The sequence below is a fragment of the Eleutherodactylus coqui genome, chromosome 5, assembly GCF_035609145.1.
Source record: "Eleutherodactylus coqui strain aEleCoq1 chromosome 5, aEleCoq1.hap1, whole genome shotgun sequence".
NCBI lineage: Eukaryota > Metazoa > Chordata > Amphibia > Anura > Eleutherodactylidae > Eleutherodactylus > Eleutherodactylus coqui.
Window position 1 is genome coordinate 176,645,645 of NC_089841.1, and position 23,740 is coordinate 176,669,384.

At 45.0% G+C, this 23,740-nt stretch overlaps 1 protein-coding gene across 3 annotated transcripts; it reads left to right on the forward strand.

The window, feature by feature from the left end:
* The first annotated feature begins 449 nt into the window (after positions 1-449).
* On the forward strand, positions 450-22,292 carry RASL10A (RAS like family 10 member A). Of its 3 annotated transcripts, none has more exons than XM_066603807.1 (4): positions 450-533; positions 15,879-15,918; positions 17,911-18,032; positions 19,868-22,292. In XM_066603807.1, the coding sequence occupies exons 1-4, from the start codon at positions 523-525 to the stop codon at positions 20,127-20,129; spliced, it is 435 nt and encodes a 144-aa protein (XP_066459904.1). In that variant the 5' UTR covers positions 450-522; the 3' UTR covers positions 20,130-22,292. The 3 variants fall into 3 exon arrangements, with proteins under 3 accessions (XP_066459904.1, XP_066459903.1, XP_066459902.1); XM_066603806.1 differs by having other exon boundaries at positions 458-533; positions 15,879-16,197; XM_066603805.1 differs by lacking the exon at positions 450-533 and adding an exon at positions 15,244-15,297 and having other exon boundaries at positions 15,879-16,197.
* Positions 22,293-23,740: the final 1,448 nt, after the last annotated feature.

The window sequence follows — 23,740 nt, forward strand, 5'->3', positions numbered from 1 at the left end:
TCATCAATTGAGGTTGGATGGTAGCCATCATTTATAAATGTCCTTTTAAGATGGTATAGATGTTCCTCTCTGTCTGTTGGGTCAGAGCAGATCCAGTTGTATCTGATGGCCTGGCTGTAGACGATGGACTTTTTGATGTGTTTGGGATGGAATCTGTCCCATCTGAGGTATGTGGGCCGATCAATACATTTTTGGTACAGGGATGTATAGCTGCTGAGAGACAGAGACCCTGCTGAAATCTCTAGTAACTGTTTTACTGTCTCACCCCAGTGCTGTATTCATCTCTTCCTTGCTCAGTACTGCTGTATAATGGTGTCCATGTTGCTGCTGCTTCTTTTTAGGCTGTGCTACAGAGAGATACCAGAGACAAGGTCTCCTCTATGTATACTATATATAGGACATGTAGCAGCTAGTTTCCCGCTTTTGCTTCCTCCTCCCCCCTCCTTTGACTTCTATGGGCAACTATATTCTGATCTGTCAGTGAAGCTGTAAATCCATTTCTCTGCTGTATGGATTTTATCAATGAATTCAGGGTGAGTAAAGGAATTATGGAGAGAGGGGTGAGTAGGAAAGGAGTTTGAAAAGTGTAGAAGGGGGGATATTGCTCTGATAAGATACTGTATATTACAAAGTTTCTTACCTTCGCTTGTACTATTGATTTATGCAAACTTGAATATAGTCAGATGAGCACTTTAAAAGTGAGAAGTGATACTCCATAAATATAAATGGCCATTTATAGACAGTCTATCTAAGCTTCTGTTAGCACACAATCACTGATCACCCTTCTGCCCCATAGGCTTCCAGCACTTCGAAGCACTAATATGTGTAGGCAGTTGGCAGCCTGCATGCAGCCCAGAGCTATGTACTGTTAGGTTTGTCACTGGCCCATCCCTTTTATCATCATGGCTGTAATTATGAACTATGTATTACCAGACTCTGCCTCTACTTGTTCTCTGCACACATTATATAAATCAGATTATTTATAGTTTTTTGTGTGTTTTTGATTACGGAACAAAAACTAGTGTTCCTCATTGACAGAAAGCTTAAAAACAACCTTTATCTGACGTGAATTCTAAATTAGATTTGTAGTTCCTTTACAAACACTGTACATAGTTTTTCCCCGAAAATAAGACACTGTCTTATTTTAATTTTTTCCTTAAGAGAGGGACAGTGTCTTATTTTCAGGGTGGGGGGGCTTATATTTACCTGGTCTGCGGCATCCGGGTCCTTGCGCTGGTCTCGGACGCTGCAGAAGGTTACCGTGTCAGCCTGACCGAGGATTCTCTTCTTTCTTGTAACAGGGTTTTGAATTACCCCGCCTCCGGAAAGCGAGTGCTGTGATTAGATCGGGTGCCAGCCAATCAGAGCTGGCGCTCCATCCAATTAATCACAGACATTCAGTGATGTCCGTGTCCGGACAGCTGAGTATACTTTGTTTTTTAGCCTCATGTCTATGGGGCCGGATGGAATCCGCTGCAGCATTCTGCATGGGGAAACCTTATGGTCCTGTGGACATGAGGCCTTAGGCAGCACGGACGCAGTGTCAGCTGCGTCTGTATCGCGAGCCAGATAGCTTACATTGACTTCAATAGAAGCCGTGGAAGCCATCCGTGCGGGAAAACCGCACAAAATGGAGCATGTTGCGGGTGTTTTCCTGTGTGTGCGATCTGCAGGTATTTCATTACCTATGGGTGCCCAATGATTCCCTATGGGCACGCATCACGAGTGAGGGAGACTCGTGCGGATTTAACCCTTTCCAATCCACTGTGTGACTTCTGAAGACATTCTGATTGAAGGCTGTACAGCTCCGATGTCGGAAGACGTCCGGCAGGGTATTCCTACTGTATATTACTAGCTGTTCTGTTGTCGGGGGCCTTTCCAGCATGTCACATACTGCAGTACTGGCTCTGGCCAGCAGATGGCGCCATTGTATAATGGCAGAAAGAGAAAGCCCCCTAGGAAACCCTGAATCCAAAATTGCATTGCAAAGGGTTAATGATTGTATTTTCCCCATGGACATTGGGCCTAAGGACCAGACACTTTTCAGAAATTTAACTCGTGGTGGTTTTACTGCCCTATTTTTTTTTCTTCCGCTACCAAACTTATATTTTCTGTGTTTTTTTTCTCCATGACATATAGGGATGTTTTTTTAATATCTTTTCTCAGACTTGTTTTTCCCGTTTTTTAGTTTTTATAGAGGGTAATGAACGACGAACAATAGGGGAACAAGTTATTGTTCATCATTCAGTCGCTGGCAGCATTTGCACTGAATGATTGTCATTCAGATTAGTTATTCAGGGAGAATGTGAACTATTGGTCGGTGTAAAAGGGCCCTTAGTCTGTTGTCAGACAGCTGCAGAATAACTGCATTTTAGGGTTCATAATATGACAGCATCACTGAAAAATACACGGTTACTAAGTGTTCTGGCCATAGTATGACATATTGTCCACTGTTGCATACAATTATCTCACGGAGTACCAGATGAGATTACAGACCTTCAGAACAAAGTGATGTTTCTAAGGCCAGACTCACATAGGCCTTTTTGTAAAAATGCCGCCTTTTAAAACATGGTCTTTTACAGCATTTTAGAATGGCGTTTTAAACACACTCGATAGCGGTTTTAATGCACTCCATCATTGCAATGAGTGATGCGGTGTGTTAAAAAGCACTGAAACGCATTAAAATAGAACTGACAGCGTTTGATTTAGCACGCGTTAGGAACGCCATGCTAAAGTGCTCATCTGCAAAGGCCATTGAAATCAATTAGCTTAAGGCTTGTGGGTCCTGGTGTAAAAGTTATACTCTAGCCCCGTTCAATCCCGGAACACCCCCACCCTCTGCTCTTTATGGCTGCTGGTATAGTTCATCGGGAACTTTCCACTACAGCACTTGGTCTCACTGCCAGAGACATGAATCTGGCAGCCATATCAATTAGTCTTGAAAGATTATGAGCGCAAGCTCCGAAATACATGCATTACCCCCCGCAGAAGAATATATATCACAGACAGCATGTCTGCTAGAGAATGTTTAGGACACGGCGGGCTTAAATACCATGGCTCAGCTCTAGTACACCTAATAATGCAGTCACTATGTAATGGTCAGATGCCAGGTCTACACAGGAATAGTGATTACAGTGCAGTTACCTCCAGTGATCACAGGTAATGCCCGTTTTCATTTTTCTCCTCTATCCGCGCCCAGATAATTATGAGGACTTCTTCTAGCCATGAGTCATCTCTGCACACAAACTATCCTGTTGCTATTCCCTTCTCGCAGAGCTTCCAATAGACTAAAACTGCCTTCGTATACCACAGTTATAGTGCCACCCTTGGCAACCCTTCCACATGGTTATAGTGCTTCCTTTTTCAACCCCCCACATGGTTATAGTGCTCCCCTCTGTGACCCCTCACATCATTATAGTGTCTTCCCATTTGACTCCAACATAGTTGTAGTGCAGCCTTCTGTCACCCATTTTCAGTTATAGTGCCTCCATTTGTGGTATATTGGTGACAAAAACTATTACAGTGGCAAGGGAGCTTCTGGGCCCCCATGGCTTAGGGAGCCAGTTGAAATTACAATCCCTGTGCCCCCTATAGCTTTTAGTATAGCAGAGGTGATGCCATTATTGTTGCTGCCAGGTGTTCCTGCTATAGGATATCCTCAAATGACTTCTTGGGGGTAAATGAGGACTGAAGTTGTGGTACACTACTCTTGGGGTATGCCTTGATTAGTGTAATTCAAATTTCGGGATCCTTATGTGGACATAATTGGTTACACTAAATATTACATAATTGTACCTTTGATACCTATTTTGCGTTGCGCCATTAAGTTAAGCTTTTTGCCCGTTATAATATAATTTTTAATCTCAGGAATTTATGTTCTCTATTTTACATTTTTTTCTACAATAAGTAAAAGTTGACTTTTCCTGGAATTCTTATATATGATCATGGAAGTCATCTATATCTTAAAATTAAGACTTCTCAAACCAGCCAATTTTCAGATGGAAGCCAGTACAGTGAGCAATCAGCTGACTGCAGGTTTAGCATTTCCAACAACTGGCGATCAACATTTCTTGTGAGCCCCTTCAATTCGTAAAATCAGTACATTTATTGTATTAGCTGCCTATATTATAATGCTGCTCCACACTATTCTGTACGCTAGGAAATAAGACAAATGTATATTCGTTCTGACGCACTGTTGCTCCGAGGATTGGTCACAGCATGGCCACGCATCATTAAATAGAAAATATTCTTTGTAGATAGTACTCATTGCTACTTTGTGTGCCATGCAGGCATCTATGCAGACATATTGTACACTTAAGGCGTTTTCACAAAGAGAAGGAACAGGAGTATTACAGATAAGAGCTATATAAAGCAAACTTAAGCGCGTGTGCACGATGCATTCTAAGTGTGCTGTTAATTAAGTGTGTGACTTGGGATCAGTAACTTTGGATTAAGATACTTTGGAAGAGTTATGTGTACTTATTTACTGCCAATATATTTTAATTTTTCATACATTACTTTTATCTAATCTATCTGTTTTTAGAATGTGCTCCATGATAGGGGGCATGGCCTAGGACATGGAGCAGTAGGTCGCACCTCAACAGTGCTCCCGCTAAGCCCCGGCTGTAACTGTGCCTAAACTGCATCCACGGACACAGCACCGCTCTGATGGGACGTATGAAGAAGCAGGGAGACCGGGGGACGCCGGAACAAGAAGAAACAGGTCCGCTGGACGTGTACCTGGCTCATATGCCGAGGCGGCCGGCCGGCACGGAGGTCCCCAAGATGGCGCCGCCGCTCCCGGAAGTGGGAGGAGCCTCATGTCCGCTCCCAGCCGAGCCGCTCCAGACGGCTGCACGGTACTCTCCCCCGGCACAGGGCAGCACCATAAGCTCTACAGACCCCCGACACCAGCGGAACTTACCTCCGCAGCCCCAGAGACAGAGCAAGCAAGCCAGCAGTCTCCTGCGGCAGGCCCCGCCCACCTCGTCCGGCGCCATACCCAAGAAGGGGCCAACAACCAGGGCTTTTGGAGGGGGCTCCCTAGACACCCCAGCACAGCCAGAAACCGGCAAGGGAGACAAGATAAGCGCTCCTCGGACCCGGGGACCGCAGCTGCTGCCTAGAAGCACCCCGAGTCAGAAGAGCAAGGGCACAGGCTCCCAAGTAAAAGGACAGAGAGGCTGCGCTCCCCTGGACACAGCAGACCAAGGGACAATCCCCTCCAGCCAAATGCCAGAGACGACAAGCGGCGATAATAGACCCCCAAGCGCACGCTCCGGCCACGATGGGTCAGACGAGCAGCTCTCTGAGACCCCTGAAAACACGTCGCCTTCCATCTCGACACCACCATTAAAGGGGGCAGGATCCCAGGTCCATGCCAAAGCGACCTTGCTGACAGATTCAGAAGAAGACGAAGCCGCCGACGACGGATAATGGGACTGGAAAGCTCACCTAAAGAGTATCCCTACAAGAAACGAAGTCGACGCACTATTGAAAAGGGCAACTAGTTCACAAATGCAAGCCATTGAAGCCCTGCAAGCAGACATAAAACACATAGGATACAGAGTCGCTGAATCGGAAGAAACACAAATCCAGATGCAGTCACAGCTCACCGACCACCACAGAATCCTACAAGACCATTCCTTACAAATCTCCAATATCTTAACCCAGCTCGACGATATTGAAAACCGTAACAGGAGGAACAATATCCGAATAAGAGGCCTGAGCGAGGAAATAGAACCAGCCCACCTGGAGAAATGGGCTACAAAAAGTTTTGGCGACATCCTCAATAGACCCGAAAACAATCCAGTGGAGATCGACAGGATCCACAGATCCCTAGGGCCTAGGAGCACCGACCCAGCAAGACCCGGCGACGTCGTCTGTAGAATTCACTTCTACAGAGACAAAGAGGAGCTCCTCAGAAGAGTCCGGGAACGAGGCCCCTTAATCTACAAGGACACTAACCTCTTATTACTGCCAGACTTATCTAGAAGAACCCTGCAGCTCCGCAAAGCGTTGAAGCCTATACTGACGGCGCTAAAAGAAAGAAACATACCCTATCGCTGGGGATTCCCCTTTCAGCTGCACGCCGGAAGAGACGGGCGTTCAGCCACATTTAGAGGTCTGGGCGACCTCCCAAAGTTCCTGGCCAAACTGGAACTTCCAATGATAGCCATCCCCGATTGGCCCAAAGTCGACGCACCAGACCCGCAGCCCCCAAGAGAAGAATGGCACCTGGTCAGCCCAAACGGGAAACGCTAGCCAGAGAGAGCAGTATCCCTTCTTCGTAGGCCCGATGCGCCTACTGCCGGAGACAGCAGCCTCCCGACGGAGAACTTATCGTTAAAATCCGTGGATGCCTTGAATCATACCCCTCTGGGGGTTCAGCATCAGAAGCCGGGGTACGGGGGGAGCCGAGGTCTGGTGTTCGGGTCCAGCTTCCCCCATACTAGGCCAGCAGCACGAGTTGCTGCATGCTAGTTATTCAATTCTTGCCTTTTTTGTTTTGTTTTTTCTTTTTCTCTTTTTTCCGCAGTTCTACCAGCTGCGTGATGTTTACACTCGGAGACGGGATTTTCCCTGGCCTAAGATCCCGACTCAACAGGAGAACAGTTCTAATTGTCACCAATCTTTGCTCTCACCTTTCCCTTTTCTGGATTCTCCCCTTCTTTAAACTTTCCTCCCCTAGGTTCCCCCATCCCACAACCATGAGGCTGTCTCCTCAACACTGCTGGCGATGTCTCCCCAAGGGTAAGCAATGGCTCCTGTGACAATAAGCTCCTACAACGCGAGAGGCCTAAACAGCCCCGGGAAAAGAAACCAGATTTTATATAATCTCCACAAAAAGAAGATCATGATTGCCTTATTCCAAGAAACCCACTACACCACTGCAAGCACACCCGCTTGCCAAAACCGCTACTACCCACACTGGTTTCATGCTCCCCACCCAGACCGTAAAGTTGGAGGTGTATCCATAGCCTTCCACAAATCTTTTAAGCCACAGATCATAGCGTCAGAAAAGGAGGGCGAGGGGAGGTACCTATTCCTGAAAATTAAGATATTAAACGACACTCTCACCCTCGCTAACTTTTATTTCCCTAACCAGGGCCAGGTCCTGTTCGGCACCAGAGCTCTCCGGAGATTATCAGAGTTCGCAGAAAACACGACCATCATAGCCAGAGGCGACTTCAACATGGTCCTAGATCCACATCTGGACACCTCTTCAGGGCGCTCCTCGGTCTCGCTCTCGGCCATTCGCAGACTCAAGAAACACCTGGTGAGTCTACACCTAGTCGACCTGTGGAGATCTCTCCACCCGGCCGATAGGGACTATAGCTGCCATTCGCGGGTCCACAACTCGTACAGCAGAATCGATTACATCTTTATCACACACAAATTGTTAGATGGGGCCCCTAAATGCACCATAGGGAATTTCCTCTGGTCCGACCATGCCCCAATACTAGCCGAACTTAACCCGACAAAACAGGACTACAGAGGGTTTAACTGGAAATTAAACGACAATTTACTTAAAGACCCCATCTGCATGGATGACATCACCAAAACAATCACCACCTTCTTAGAGACCCACTCAGCAGATACAACCCCAGCACCACTCAAATGGGAGGCACTAAAATGCACCCTGAGGGGAGTCTTTATCTCGCACGGCTCGAGGCTTAAAAAAGAGCGGACACATAGACTTAAACAGCTATTCCGTGACCTAGAGTCCCGCGAAACAGCCAACAAAGCACAGAGGTCAGAAGCCCTACTAACAGACATCACAAATATCAGGCACGAGATCTTGGCCATACTCAATCAGAACACCCTGAACGCAAGGGACAGATTTCGGGCGGGGCAATACGAGTACGGCAATAAGAGTGGGAGGTGGTTGGCTAGGGCATTGCGTCCCCAGACCCCCCAAACAAACATCATGTCCATCCGCACCCCCTCTGGAACCGAGGTGTGCGCTCCTAGTGAGATCCTAGAAACCTTTAGGGGTTACTACTCCAAGCTCTACAACATACCCCACCAGGGGGAGACGGATGGACAAACTCACGAGCATACAGCGCAGTACCTGCGTCTTCATACACGCACCACTATCTCAGGTGCTGACTCTGAAGCACTTGAGAGTGACTTATCGCCCTCAGAACTCTCCCAGGTTCTGGACGACCTGAAACTGGGGAAGAGTCCGGGCCCGGACGGGTTCACACCAAGGTTTTATAAACTACTGGGTGGACAGCTATCAGAACTTATGTTGTCCGCCTTCAACGCTGTCACTAGGGGCAGCCCATTCCCTCCCCAGGCCCTGCAAGCCAACATAGTTGTGATCCTGAAGCCTGGAAGGGACCCTCTTTCATGTAAAAGCTATAGACCCATCTCCCTCATTAATAGCGACCTTAAAATATTCTCAAAAATGCTGGCCAACAGGTTAAATCCCCTCATCCCATCGCTCATCCATATTGATCAAGTTGGATTTGTCCCGGGAAGGGAGGCCAGAGAGAACACGATAAAAACACTATCGCTGATCAATAAAGCTCGGAGATCTCATACCCCACTGTGCCTTCTCGCGGTAGACGCAGAGAAGGCCTTTGATAGGGTGAGATGGTCCTTCCTGGAACAGGTGTTGAGGGGGGTGGGGCTGGGCCCGAGGGCCCTTGCCTGGATCATGGCCCTATACAGCAACCCCTCTGCGCGTATCAGAGTGAATGGTCTTCTGTCGGAGCCCTTTCAAATTCGGAACGGGACCAGACAGGGTTGCCCCCTTTCCCCACTGTTATACATTCTAGCGATGGAACCGCTAGATGGAGGCGGTGAACAAAAAATCTCCATTTTTGCTGACGACCTGCTGTTGTACGTCACGAGCCCCAACACGTCCCTTCCCGCAATTTTACAAGAATTAACAAATTATGGGAAAATTAGTAACTTTAAGATAAACCTTCAAAAATCCGAAATACTCAACATATCTATACCATCAACGGAGGCCAACCGGTTAAACGAGACATTTCCATTCATATGGAGAAAGAACTCCTTAAAATACTTAGGTATAAACATCCCAGCAAATCCGTCGGACACCTTCGAACTTAACTACAAACCCCTACTCTCCATATTTGAATCTGAAATGACGGGTTGGTCCAAATTACACCTTTCTTGGTTCGGCAGAATTAATTCACTTAAAATGAATATCTTGCCCAGAATCCTCTACGTCTTCCAGACCATGCCACACGACATACCCAGGAGCTTCTTCACACTATTACAGAAGGCAACAACAAGATACGTATGGGGAAACCGTCCAGCGCGAATCAGCCATAAGGTCCTCACTCGCCCACGGGCAGCAGGGGGAGCAGGCCTGCCAGACTTAGAACTTTACCATAAGGCAGCAATAGGGAAATGTATCCTAGACATACTCCATTACCCAGACACAAAAACATGGGTGACCTTAGAGACGGAAGAGAACAACCTAAACCTAGGGGGCGCATTCTGGATCCCGGGAAGGGTAGATTGGAGAGGACAAGGAGCCTCCCCCCTTGCCGTAAATCTCCTGGGGGCTTGGAATCGAATAGCTAGGAGCAGAAAGCTAATGAACATACCGGGCCCACTAACCCCCCTTACCGGCAACCCCCAATTCCCGGCCACCCTAACAGTAACCAAACTGTCAATTTTACCAGGCACATTGGAGCCACGAGTCAGAGAGGTCTGGGGTTCAGGTGGTATGCGCACACTGGGTGAACTAGTCGGGCCCCACAGGCAAAAACCAGGCGCCTGGATGCAATACTTCCAGGTGAGGGACTACATAGGATCGCTAGGGAATCCTGGGGCACTGAGCTCGGAATTCACTCCACTCGAGAAGCTATGTGTGGGCTCTGACGCACCCCCTCACGCAATATCTCTGCTGTACGGGTTGCTGGCCGAGGCGAAAATAGGAGACACACGACCGCCATGGGAGTCAAGATGGGAGGAGACACTGAACGGGCAATTCTCCGGAGAGCTCTGGAGCAGGACATACCGGATGACCCACAAGATGTCCATCTCTGCCAAGGCACAGGAGCTCAATTACAAAATCGTCACGCAATGGTACAGAACCCCGGACAGGCTCCACAGAATTTTCCCAGAAGTCTCAAACACATGCTGGAGATGCTGCTCCGATGTGGGAGACATGCTGCACATCTGGTGGTCCTGCCCACTAATTGCGCCCCTTTGGGGAGATGTCGCCAGAGTTTACGAGAGGGTCTGCAGATCTCCCATGGGCCTGAACCCCGAGGCTGCTCTCCTTTCCATGCTCCCTGGTTCGGTTTCTAGGATCAAAAAGAGCCTTATAGGCCATTTCATCATGGCCATGCGCCACTGGAGGCGTGGAGGGGAGATCCAGAGGTCCGCGTGGGTGGAGGAGGTCGAACATATTAGGTACATGGAGGACCTTCGGAACAGCGAAACTGTGCAGAACCAACCAGCAGCCGGGTCTCGAGATGCCTGGATGGCCTGGATAGATTTCAAAGGCTCCCCTTCGTTTCTCAAATGGTTGGCCGACGGATCTCTATAGACAGAGATGAAAACCCACCCACGTGATATCGGGGCCTCCTTCCAACTTACCTGCCTGTTTCCTTAATTTCTCTTCTCCCAGAATCCATATACGCTCGGCGATTTCACGAGACAGCCAAACCCTTCACCTCCGTCCCCTCCTCCCCTTTGTACCTAGTTCTCTTTCTCCCTCCCCTGTTTTCTTTCTCCTTTTCTTTATTTGTCCCCCAGCATTGTCTGGGGTATACCTATATATCGGTTTGTCCGGTTTTGTTTCGAATATAATGTTACCTACAAAATCTGTTTGCAACGCACATTGTTCAATTCCGCAGGGCTCAATGAAAATGCAGTGGCGGCGGTTCCTGGGTGGCGGGCGGTGCGGGCGACTCCCTCAGAAGCCCATCTGCTGACAGCGATAACTAAAAGTAAAGAGCATTGAGAGGAGGAATCCTCCATAGAAATTGGGGGGCTCAGACCCCGAGGTCCACACAACGACACCATTGTCTAGGTGGGGGCCCCCCTGACCAATAAATACTTTTTAAGATAAAGCTCTCGATACACAAAAAGGAAAAGTGGAGAGGCACGAACCCGCACTGGCCCGCGACCCGGACCGCGCCACAAGATAAGAGAACAACACCCTGCAGGTACAATAAGTATCCATTTTATTGAAATGTTGTATGATTGGCATAGAAAATTAATAAACACATTTTGAAAGAATGTGCTCCATGATTGACAATGCCATCCAGTGTACATCTTGTGCCATGTATGCAGTCCTTCAACAGCTGTTCGAGGATGGATGCTACTGTATTGGATGCGAGTATGTTGTGCGTTTGGAAGCCCAGATCATGGATCTACATGCACAGCTTGCAACACTGAGATTCATTGACAACATGGAAAGGAGTTTGCTGCTTACTAAGCAGACACTTGATGGGGTAGATGTGGGGGTGGATGGTAGTATAGCAGTACAGGATGAGCAGGCAGCTAGCTAGGTAAGAGTTAGAAGGAGGGGTAGAGGGAAAAGATCCAGGGAGGCTAGTCCTGAACTGGCACACTCCAAGAAGTTGGCAGATGAGAAGAATGCAATTACAGGATTAGCACTGCTGCATCATGACATGACCTCTAACTCCCAGGGGGATAACTGCTCCAGTAAGAAAGGGAATAGCAGTACAGGGCAGGCTAAGCAGGTCCTGGCAGCAAGAGACTCAGTTATTACCGTAGGTGGACAGACAGGGCAATCTGCCACAAAGACTGGGATCGCCGAATAGTGTGTCTTCCTGGCACTGGAGTTCAACATATCGTAGATCAGGTTGACAGATTACTGGGAGGGCTGGTGAGGACCCAGCAGTCATGGTATACATTGGCATCAATTACAAAGTTAGAGGTAGGTGGAAGGTCCTTAAAAACGATTTCAGGTAACTAGGATGTAAGCTTAGGGCAAGGACCTCCAAAGTAGTATTTTCGGAAATATTACCTGTACCACGTATCAAACTAAAGAAGCAGCAGAAGATAAGGGAGGTAAACAAGTGGCTCCAGAGTTGGTGTAGGAAGGAGGGGTTTGGGTTCCTGGAGAACTCAGACGACTGTTGGCTGCAGGTTCTACTGTAGAGACGGGCTGCAACTCAATGGGGAAGGTGCAGCTGTGCAGGGGGAGAAGATGGCTAGAAGGTCGGAGGAGTGTTTAAACTAGAAACTGAGGGAGGGGAACCAGAGAGATAAAGGGGAAGACAGTGTAGACAGTAAACCCTTAATATACACAGCCAGTGTAGATACAATAGCCTATTGTACATATTATTACTATTGCATTGAAGTGAGGGTGTGTTTGTGGTACAGATTCAAAAAGTTTAACATGCCTTTAAGTGGTTATTAATGTTCGAGTCCGTGTTATTCGAGTTGAGCTTTTCGTAAAATTCGAGAGCTCTACTCGAGTAACGAGCCCCATTGAGTACAAGGGGAGACTCGAGCATTTTTGTATGTGGGACGCCGGGTCTCTCTCTCTCCCTCCCTCTCCCTCCCTCTCCCTCCCTCTCTCTCCCTCTCTCCCTCTCTCCCTCCCTCCCTCTCTCCCTCCCTCCCTCTCCCCCCCCCCCCCCCCCCCCCCCCGTGTGAAACCGGTCTGAGTGTCAAAAGAAATGAGAGCAGAGGACAGGGTAAAAAAAAAAAACGGACCAAAAAAAAAAAAAGTCCTTGTCTCCCAATATCCCCCAAAGTAAAGGTATAATAAATCGTTCTTGTAATTTAAACCAGATGGAAGTCTAGTGTGCAACTCAAAAAACCCCAATGCTTCTCTGTGTAGCAGCTTCCTCTTTCTATCGCCTCAGCATATGGGCCCCAAAAAGATACACAGTTTATCAGTACATCATCAGTCAAATATGCATTAGTATAATGGTTGATGTCCCATATGCGTGTTACAATGTATATCAAGCATCATATCAAACTATATTAATAGTTGTGGCATATTACAATGCAAAATAAATGTACAAACTTATACCATAAAAAGCACCGACCTAGATACACACCCCAAGGTCTAGATGCACACCCCAAGGTCTAGATGCACACCCCAAGGTCTAGATACACACCCCAAGGTCTAGATGCACACCCCAAGGTCTAGATGCACACCCCAAGGTGTGCATCTAGGTCGGTGTTCTATGGTAGAAGTATGTTCATTTATTCTGCGTTGTAACATGTGACTGCTATTAATGTATTGTGATATGATGCTTGGTATACATTGTAACACACATATGGGACATCAGCCATTATACTAATGCACATTAGACTGATGATGTACTGTTTTTTGTGTGAAGGCTGCACTCTCTTGTAAAACTTGTACATTTTAAATAGAAATATTTTAATATGATAAATAAAGATTTTTTTTTATAGATTCCTAATCTGTGTGTTGAAACTATCTTTTGGGGGTTAATATAACTATATACACAGCTGTATACATATGTATGCCCATTGTTATTTATGTAGTACTCAGCATATGGGGTTAAAAACCCTTTCAATGCCATAGTGTCAGAAGAAGGCAAGATCACGCTTATGCCAGGAGATAATGTTCTTGCAGCTCCTGATATGTGTTTAGAATTGTACATTTTAATTGTCTGGTGTCGCCCCACATACTGCAGTCGGCACGCCAAGCATTCAATGATACACACAACAATGCAATTTATGTAACTTATAACTAATATAAAAAAGTGTGCCTTCCACATTCGTAAATCTGTTCAGTGTGAATGTGAACCTGCATGCCTTGCAAATATTCCTCCATTATGGTGCAACCACGTTTTTTTCTCTCTTATTATTATGTGTTGGTAACAAGTCATTTTCTTGGGTGCGTCCCCTCCTTGCTACAAAACGGCACCCTTTACTTAAAATATCTGTTATTGTCTCATCTTGGAACAGCACTCCAATGTTTCTCCTAACAATGTCCACAAGCTGTCTGCAATCCGTGCTGTAAACAGTGGAGAAGGTTAGATCAGACATTCTAGGGGGGCTTTTCCTTAAGTTCCGTTTGGAACAAAAAAGGGATTCTATATCTATCCCCCGAACTATATGCTTAGCTCGATTTAAAATCCAACCCGGATAACCTCGTTTGGTGAATCTATTTGTAATCAATTCTTCTTCATGTGTCAAAAACTGCAGTGTCTGAACACGCTCGCTTATGTATGATGCGTCCCCCACTGGTATAATTCTACTGTATGTAGCGGATGACTACTGGAGGCATGAAGGATGCTATTCCTAGCTGTATCTTTGCAGTAGGGTGTTGTAACTACATGTCATATTTTAGAATTTCCACTTAACATAATATCCAAAAAATTAATGAAATGTTTATGAGAATTGTTAGTGAACTGTAGATGAACTTCATTATCATTCAAAATGGAAACTAAGTTGGATATTTGGTTGATATCTCCATCCCACACGATCAGAATATCATCCATGAAACGGCCATACCAGTGAATGGGATGGAGATACCGATTATTGTTTGTAAATATGTCATGCTTAAGAGCGGTAATGCTACAAACGCGTAGGATAGGTTACGATTAGTGATGAGCGAGCATACTCGCTAAGGGCAATTCCTCGAGCGAGCATTGCCTTTAGCGAGTACCTGCCCGCTCGAGAGAAGAGTTTTGGCTGCCGGCGGGCAGGGAGTGGTGGGGGAGAGCGGGGAGGAACGGAGGGGAGAACTATCTCTCCCCCCCCCCCGCTCCCTCCTGCTGACAGCCGCTACTCACCGCTCCCCCGCATCAGCACCAGAACCTTTTCTCTCAAGCGGGCAGGTACTCGCTAAGGCAATGCTCGCTCGAGCAATTGCCCTTAGCGAGTATGCTCGCTCATCTCTAGTTACGATCACACGACTTGGATCATTTTTATGATGCAATGAATAAAAGTTAATTTTTAACAGAAGTGTTTGGATTTTTTAACGAAATGTTTCAATCTCCAGATAAATATTGTTGAATCGGGTGAATGTTGGGGACTACGTGCCTCTGCTTAGAACACTGGGAGGTGCTGACAGCTTTTAGGAAGTTAAGAATTGCTATAGACTGTAAGTTTTTGCAGCCCAGAACCCCAGAACTAACAGACTTCTGTGTATAGAGACCCCTGTACTGATATGAGACAAGATGCCGCAGTTTAGAGAAAAGGGAGGGGGTCTATTTGTATTCTGCAGCACCTCCCCAGAATCCTGCTGCTCTCAGCAGTAATGAGGAATTGGGGGAGGGGGGGATGAGAGGTAGAGTGCAGAGAACAGAGGGCTGGATGCGCTGTCCATGGTGCCGATGGGCACAAAGGGTAAGTGTGGGGTCAGCATGTACAGGAAAGGGGGTGAGAGTACTATGTGAGCTGAGTATATATGCTATCATTGACCCCATGCCACAGAAAACTAGCAGCATCTCTTTATATTCACCTGAAGGTGACCTTCACCAGTGACACTGTAATCTGCTTACCTCTCTAGTGCTCATCAGCTCTGTGGCATAAGCTCAATGGAGCCTTATTATCACCCGGAGGGAAGAAGTATTCCCTGAGCTCAGCGCTCATGTCCATACAGCCTTGTGTTGTATGTGTGCAGAGGTTTTATCTCGGATAGTTATATTTGTGGTGGGTGAATGCATCTGGAACTGGGGATATATGATATAAAGTAGCGATAATGACTTATGCAGTGAAGAGCAGTACAGTCTCTAGTCTGACAGAGAACAATACATTGTATCCAAAAGCACTCTGAATGCATATATACAAGAACGAGACCTAGTGCCCCTTTGTGTTCTTATTTTATAGACTCTCTGTTCTTTTCCATTTCTTTTTATGAGTCATTCCGAATATTTGTAGCCACCATTGGACTTACAGTCATTTTGTTTTTTACTTTGCCCCTACAGACCTCAGAATGAGAGTGCCGCTTATCTTCAGGATACTAAGGTAATAGTGGATTTCTGATGGACATGTAGAAGTAAATGAGAGATCAGATGTGCTGTTATGACCATGGTGCAGACCGTGCAGGTGGCAGTACTGGGGGCACCTGGAGTTGGGAAGACCTCCATCATTCGGCAGTTTGTAGCCCAGGAGTTTAGAGAGGAATACACTCCAACAGAGAGCAGGCAGCTGTACCGGGCCTCTGCTGTTCTAAGCGAGAGGATGTATGAGCTCCTAATCCTGGATTTACCAAATCTGCCAAGATACCCAGTCTCTGCAGTACAGGTGAGAATTGCCATACTGCCATCCTCACTAAACTGCCACGTTTCATGAAAATGTGATATTTTCTTAGGATCTACTCACAAACTCTCTTCCTGAGACTTATGTTTTTTTAAACTACTTTTTGTTCATATGATGCACACACCATTTCATCACCCCCTGCCATAATGGATACTTATAACATCTATCTTAAATCACCATTTCAAAATTATCTCCAAATTTGCTGGACAATATATTTTATACAGTCTGCTATTTTGGTTTAAAGCTATTATATAAATTTGTACAATGTCTGTGATTGTAGTTGTGGCGCAGAGTGTTAAGGGGGCAAAAATGCAGTCCTAAGCTCTCGCTCACGACCTGAAGGTTGTGATCCCCACCTGGTAGCCTGCTCAAGGTTGACTCAGCCTTCCGAGGTTGGTAAAATGAGCACCCAGCTTGGTGGGGGGTAATAAATAAATTATCTGAAAGCGCTTTGGAAAAATATGGCGCTATACAAATAAGATTTATTATTTATTTAACTTCATTGGGGGATCATTGGCCACTCCTCATAAATATCTGCAGAATGTGCTGAGATGTATGCGATCAGTTAACAGTATTAGGCCTTGTGCACATTGTCGTATTATTGGTTTGTGTTGTGTGGACCTCTAATGTGGCATTCATTGAAATCTATTGGGTTGTACTGTACCTCTGGACTTCTCTGGTTTCATATTAAGCACTTCCGTATTCTTCTGGTTTTATTCTAAGGAATACATATAACTATGTAGAAACCTATCCGGGAACAATACAGAGATCTCTCCCATCATCTTTTTGTACCCAGGACTGTGACTGTAACAAGGGGGCATCCTCTGCATCTAGAGGAAAGAAGGTTTCTACACCAACATTGAAGGGGGTTCTCTACTGTAAGAGCAGTGAGATTGTGGAACTCTCTGCCTAAGGAAGCCGTGATGGCAAATTTGATAAGAGTTCATGAGGGGCCTGGATGTCTTTCGATACAATGTTATGTTATAGTCATTAATAACTCCAAAAGGGTCGGTGATCCGGGGATTATTCTGATTGCCAGATTGGAGTCAGGAAGGAATTTTTTCCCTTAAATGGGGAAAATTGGTTTCTACCTCATTGTTTGTTTTTTTGCCTTCCTCTGGCTCAATATTGGGGGGTAATAAGTTGAACTGGATGGACGTGTGTGTTTTTTCAGCCTCACATACTATGTTACATTTTTCTCGCAGATTCATACATGACATATTGTGCAGGCACTCTCCCTAGAAGCAATGCTAAGAGAGGAGAATATAGTGTCGTCCAAAACTCCCACTGGAGGCACATAGAGCGTCATTGACTCCATATTACAGACTGATATGGACTCTGTGCGAGTAGAGATTCTCAGTGCATAAATACTTTCATTGTGCAGGAGGCACAAGAATAAAATAATGTGCAACTATAAAATGGTTTATCTAAAATCATAGCATAGAGTATATACAATATGACAGCATAATGTGGGACTATGTCTTGTCATATGAAATGACTGTATTTTTATGTATATACTAGAATTTAATAAATAACCTCTCAATGGGAGAACTGGAGGGCTGTGTGCAAATATATGACTAGGAATACACTTTAATAGAGGAGATGGAAAATAAATAACAGGCTGTCACTACAACTTACCACGGAGGAATAAAATACTTTTAGTTCTAATACTTATTTTTCCCCTCTTACTTTTCCAAGGAGTGGTTGGATCCACGATTTCGGGGTCTAAGGAACAGCAGAGTCTTCATTCTGGTCTTTGATATCTGTAGTCCTGAGAGTTTCCACCATGTGAAGCAATTAAGGCAGCAAATCCTAGACAGGTCAGCATCTCACTACAAATCATAACAGTTGGGGACATTCATGACCAATTATGCTAATGGTAAATATGCTTAGAATTAGGAAATTGTACATTGTAATTCCTTAATCACTTACTAGAACTATTCAGCCTCCTCCCTATCTGATTTCTCTGTGGATGGATTTTATCAGTACATTCAGAGCGAGGGAAAAAAAACTTAATGTGGAATCCACAGCGAAATTGACAAGATATTAAATCCACAGCATGTCAATTGTTTATTGCAGATTGTAAAGGTGCATTCACACGTAGCTGATTTACTGCCAATTTTATTGTAGATCTTGATGCAGATCTGCAGCTGATTTCACCCCTTCAATATGATTTCAAGGGTGAAATTCGCTGATCTGACCAAAATCCATGACAAAGTCTGCAGCAAATAGTGGATTTCCTCCTTTGCTATGCAGATTTCTGCTGTGGGAAATCTGCAGCAGATCCGCACCGTGTGAACATACCCATACAGATACAGCAGTGGCCACTGAAGTGTGGAAGTGCAGTATTACATGGCACTAATTTAAATGTAATTACCTGCTTTCACCAAGTACATCGAGCAGAAGCTACAGAATCAGCTGGGGCAACCCCTTTATATCACATCCCTCCACCATGTCATATGGAAACCGTGCAACAACAGTACAGTGTCATGCTCACATCTAGAATTATTGCCTTTTTTTTAGCTCTCCCCCACCCCCTTTTTCCTACGGATGGTTACACATGAGCGATAAAATCACACGATTTTCCGGCAATGCGAGAGAGAATAAAAACGTATAATTATGAAACCAATGATTTTCAATGGTTTCCGTCACATTTTCACTCATGTGATGTTGCAATGCTAAAAAAAATTACAGCATACCCTATCTTTTTGCGTTTTTTTTTTTTTTTTCTTAAATCTCCCATGTTTCCCTATGGAGTCTTCTTTTTATTGCAACGCACGAACTTGCAATTTCCGTTCAAAGTGTCTTTTAACATTAGAAAGCCTTATTGACTTTTACACTAAAAAAAACCATGAGAAAAATCGCAAATAGCAGCAATGTTTTTGCGAGAAAATCAGCGCCAATGCTCAAAAGTCACAGGAACAAAGTCACGATTTTGCTGTGATTTTCTCACGACGATATCGCGATATCCTGTGTAAAACTAGCCCCAGGATGCTTTCACACTTGCGATGTTTTCACTCATGTGATCTCGAGTGGAAAAAAAAAACAAGCGCAGCATGTCCTATCTTTCTGCGTTTTGCCATTTTTCCCTATGGAGCCTCATTTTTATCACATCGTCAAGCACAGACTTGTAATTTTCGTGCGATCCGATTTAGCATTAGAACCTGTTATTGTCTATCGCGTTGAAAAAGCGCGAGAAAATCGTAAGTGGCAGCGGACGCTCAGACATCTCGTGAGCAAAATTTCGAATTTGTAGCGATTTTCTAGCGGCATAATCATGATCGCCAGTGTGAAGGAGCCCTAAGGGAAGGAGAAAGGAGGTGCAGAAAGTTCACATCTTTGTCATCAGTTGTTTACAAAAACACAAATCGCCAATAATATATGTGAACGCCCCCTAAACACACTACCATGGATTTATATAGCTTTGCTTTTAGAATACGGCGGGGGGGGGGGGGGGGGGTGTTGATCTCTCTGTAGAGCCCCTGCATGTTGCCTAGTGCCGATTACTAAGGACTTCAGCAGTGTGATCTCATAGATTTCTGCTTTAAAAGGCAAAGAAGGGATTTAATGTGCTTGGATGGAAATGTTTTCTATCCTCTCTGCTGTTTATGAGAGATTACCTTCTATTGATGTCTGAATGGTTGATATTCTGCAGCACCAGCAAACCTCCGCTGATCGTAGTGGTTGGGAACAAGAGAGACCAGCAGAAGCATCGCTTTGTACCCCGCCATGTTTTATCTCTTCTCGTAAAGAAGAGCTGGAAATGTGGCTACCTGGAATGTTCAGCCCGGAACAACTGGCACATCCTGTTACTGTTCAAGGAGCTTCTCATCAGTACCACAACGCGAAGCAGGAGCCACACATCCAGCATCTGCCTGCAGGGGGCGCTTCACAGAGAACGATGCAGCATCATGTGAGCACTTAGTCGCCACTTGAAAAGTAGGGTCTACAAAACCAGGAATACACAGAGGGTCTCATATAATGAAACTGTCTCAAAATGTTCTTCTTGCCAAACAATTGGATTATTTGACAATGTAGAGGTAAGGGGATTTTCTAGGATACTTTAGATCAGTGTTCCCCAACTCCAGTCCTCAGGGACCCCAACATGTCATGTTTTCAGGATTTCCTCAGTATTGCACAGGTGATGTAATTATTGTCGGTGCCTCAGACATTGCCGCAGGTGTTCTTACTATAGGATATCCTGAAAACATGACCTGTTGGGGGTCCCTGAGGACTGGAGTTGGGGACCCCTGCTTTAGATTAGGCCATTAGATTACTATTAGATTTGGCTGATGGGTAATCCACTTCAGTATCTTGCAATGTGCATACGACTGTGGCTGTCCTGCCGCTACACAAGAGCCTCATTCACTTTAAGGCCGGTTTCACACAGCGACAAAATCGCAACGTGACAGCGCTACAAATCGCATGTATGTGAAGCCCATGCTTTCCTATGGATTCCTTCACATTAGCGAGGTTTTGTAGGCTGCTACATTGCGAGAAAAAAAATTGTGGGTTGCTGAATATTGCCGCGATGTTTTGTAGCTCATGTTTCCCTATGGAGCCTTTCTTTCTGTTGCATTGCATCACAGAAAAACACGGTTTTCGTGCAGTGCAATGCAACTTTTACAGTAGGAGGTCTTAAAATAAGAGCCCTAAAATAAGCCCTGGTTCCTTAAAATAAAAAATAGATCACCCAACAGCCGCTGTCAGGTCCACCACGCGTCTCCTCTTCAGCTCTGGCAGGCTTGCTTGCAGTTTTTAGCTTCTGGCTTTGGAGGTTCAAAATCTCCACCTTCAGGAAGCACTGGCTGTGGTCAGTTCTCGAGCGCCGTGGCTTAGCCAATCACTGCAGCGCTCCATGAACCAATCACAGCCATTCAATCATTGTATTGAATGGCTGTGATTGGATCATCGAGCACTGGCTCGGATTCGCTGATATCACTGTTGCCCATGTGAAAGAGGCCTAATACATAGACAGCACTGGCGAATCAAAGCAATATATAGTGTCTTATGGTCCTTTTACACGGGACGAGCTGTGGGGCAAACTATGCCCAACATTCATTCCAGTGATGCTCGTTCCCGTGCTGTTGCACAGGAAGAAGTATCATTGGCATCGCTCACAGCGCTGCCTCCATTCACAGTAAGCAGTCATTCAGAAGTGAATAACTGCTGTTTACACTGAATGGCACGTCCTTGAGTTTTCTGCTTGCGTTCATATGGGATGATTATCTATTCTAAGGGCCATTAGGCTAACGATGCATACCAGTGCACATTGTGCATCATGTAGTCAGAAATGCTGGTGTGGCCATCTTCGCTTGTCCAGGCCCAAAGGGTTGCTTTAATGTTGGCTAAATCCACCAATTTTGGGTGATCACTCAGTAGTCTAATGTATATAGGGGCAACCCAATGGTCTCCTGTCTACCTTGGCCTGTCATTGACTTATCTCCCTTTCCCCAATGAAATAAAAGTGTACTTGGCCAAACCAAGCCTGAATATTTATGCAAAGATTGCAGGAGATAGCTGTTAGCCCAACAAGCATGTGTATGGCGAGCTCTTCGGCCATATTTAATCCACTCCGCCACTAGAAGGAATCACTTAACTCTATATTGTTCTGGCTAAACGGCACTAGATAAATACAAAAAACAAACCGCCACTGGCAAACAAGGACATATTTTTCTGAGACTGCTTTGATACATGAGAGTCAATGTTGACACAAGGCAATAGTCCTAAATCCTCCGCTCAGCCTTATGTTTTATGAGGATTGTTATAACGCTGTTTATCAAACACAAATATCACCCTGTCAAACTCTGAGATAACAGAAGAACTTTGTACACTGAAAGCAAAAAAATTGCCCCACTTCATCTGCCATGTCACACAACAATAAAAGGGCTCCTCCATGAATTCAGTGTTATTATGTCCATTGGTGGCACACATTAAACATTATCATGACCTCCTGTATCAAGGTCTAGTTTACATGTATCATACTCCTTGGGATGGGTGGGGCAGGTTGATATATGCAGCGTGTTTGTCCTATCACAATATATATTGATTCACTACTATTCTTAGCAGCATTTGAAGTAATAAATATATAATAAATTTAAAAAAAAGTTTGCTTTAGTACTTATTTGTCACGGCTGGTACGACTAGTTGGCATGACCGGAGGTAACAAGTTCTGTATCCAAAGTCAAATTGGTAGCTGGTGATCTGTGTTGTTCTGGACTAAGAGTATTATAGCAGAATGCAACAAGGATTGAAGAAATGTGCTAAGTAATTTACAAGAACTGCCCAAACTGCACCAGACCCTCAAGCAGCTTTTCAGAGCACTCACCCTGAAAAGGGTGACCCCACTGTAGGAGTAAGATCGAGAACCAGTCCAAGACATACCGGTGAGACCCATCCCTTAACGTGACGCAGCAAAATAGCCAATACATTAGGCAACCCTTGTATTAAGTGGCCGATTTAAATACCTTTACGTGTAAACTGATAGGCTGACTGGGCTGCAGGAGAACACAGCTAGCCTATAAGCGCTGGCTCCAGAGGGAGACGTTACTCCCTCAGTAACTAGTGCAGATTGACACTGTACGTGTCACCCAATGCATTACATGGTCCCTGGCTGCTGTGCTAACATCACCCCAGACCAGCCGCACAACTCAGGAAGTCATAGCACTGTGAGTGTTATGACATTTTTATACAAACCTGTCTTTTTAATTTAGTTTTTTTTTTCCAGATTCCAGTTAACAGACCCAAAAAGAAAAGTACAAAGTTAACTTACTTTTGGATCAGCCTAACAGATCTATTTTTTTAGACTTATCTAAATGTTTGCTGTACAAGATATGCTACAGGTCTGAATCCATTTACCCACTGATTTCTATTGAAAAAAAGAAAAAAGAAAAAAAACACACCAGATTTTAATCTCTTTAATATCAAAAATAGCATCTAAGTGTAACAGGGACACAGTTCCTTACCCAGAATTAGGATACAGAGATCTTACAGTTTGATAGAATTACTATTTTCTTAGCCATTGATATTTTACTTGTTTTTATAGATATTAACCCCTTGAGTGGCGGGTTTCTTATCACCTCGTCAGACCCACCAAAGCAGGTTTTTTAAATGGGCCAATCATTTAATTTCAACTAATTTTTGTGTTCAAAGAGCCATAACTTATGAATTTTTCCATTGACCAAGCCATATGAGGGCTTGTTGTTTGTGGGACAAGTTGTACTTTTTGACGGCATCATTTTTGTGTATATATAATGTATTGCATAACTTTTGTAAAAAAAATTGTAGGGAGATTGTGGGGAAAAAAAAAAAGAAATTCTGCCATTTGTTTTTTAGATTTCATTTTTACGGCGTTCAGCGTGCAGAATAAATAGTGTGATAACATTATTATCTGAGTCAGCACGATTCCGGCGATACCAAGTTTATACAGTTTTGTTGTTTTGTACATTTAAAACATTTTTTTTCTTAAAGGTTTGCTTTTGTGTCGCCACATTCCAAGAGCCGAATTAATTTTATTTCCCATTGCTGG

What these genes read in the sequence shown, in the direction of transcription:
- RASL10A (XM_066603806.1), top strand. Translation starts at nt 15,976, where the DNA reads ATGACCATGGTGCAGACCGTGCAGGTGGCAGTACTGGGGGCACCTGGA. An exon ending in ACCCAGTCTCTGCAGTACAG is followed by an intron (nt 16,198 to 17,910) that starts GTGAGAATTGCC and finishes TACTTTTCCAAG; the next exon opens with GAGTGGTTGGATCCACGATT. An exon ending in AGGCAGCAAATCCTAGACAG is followed by an intron (nt 18,033 to 19,867) that starts GTCAGCATCTCA and finishes GATATTCTGCAG; the next exon opens with CACCAGCAAACCTCCGCTGA.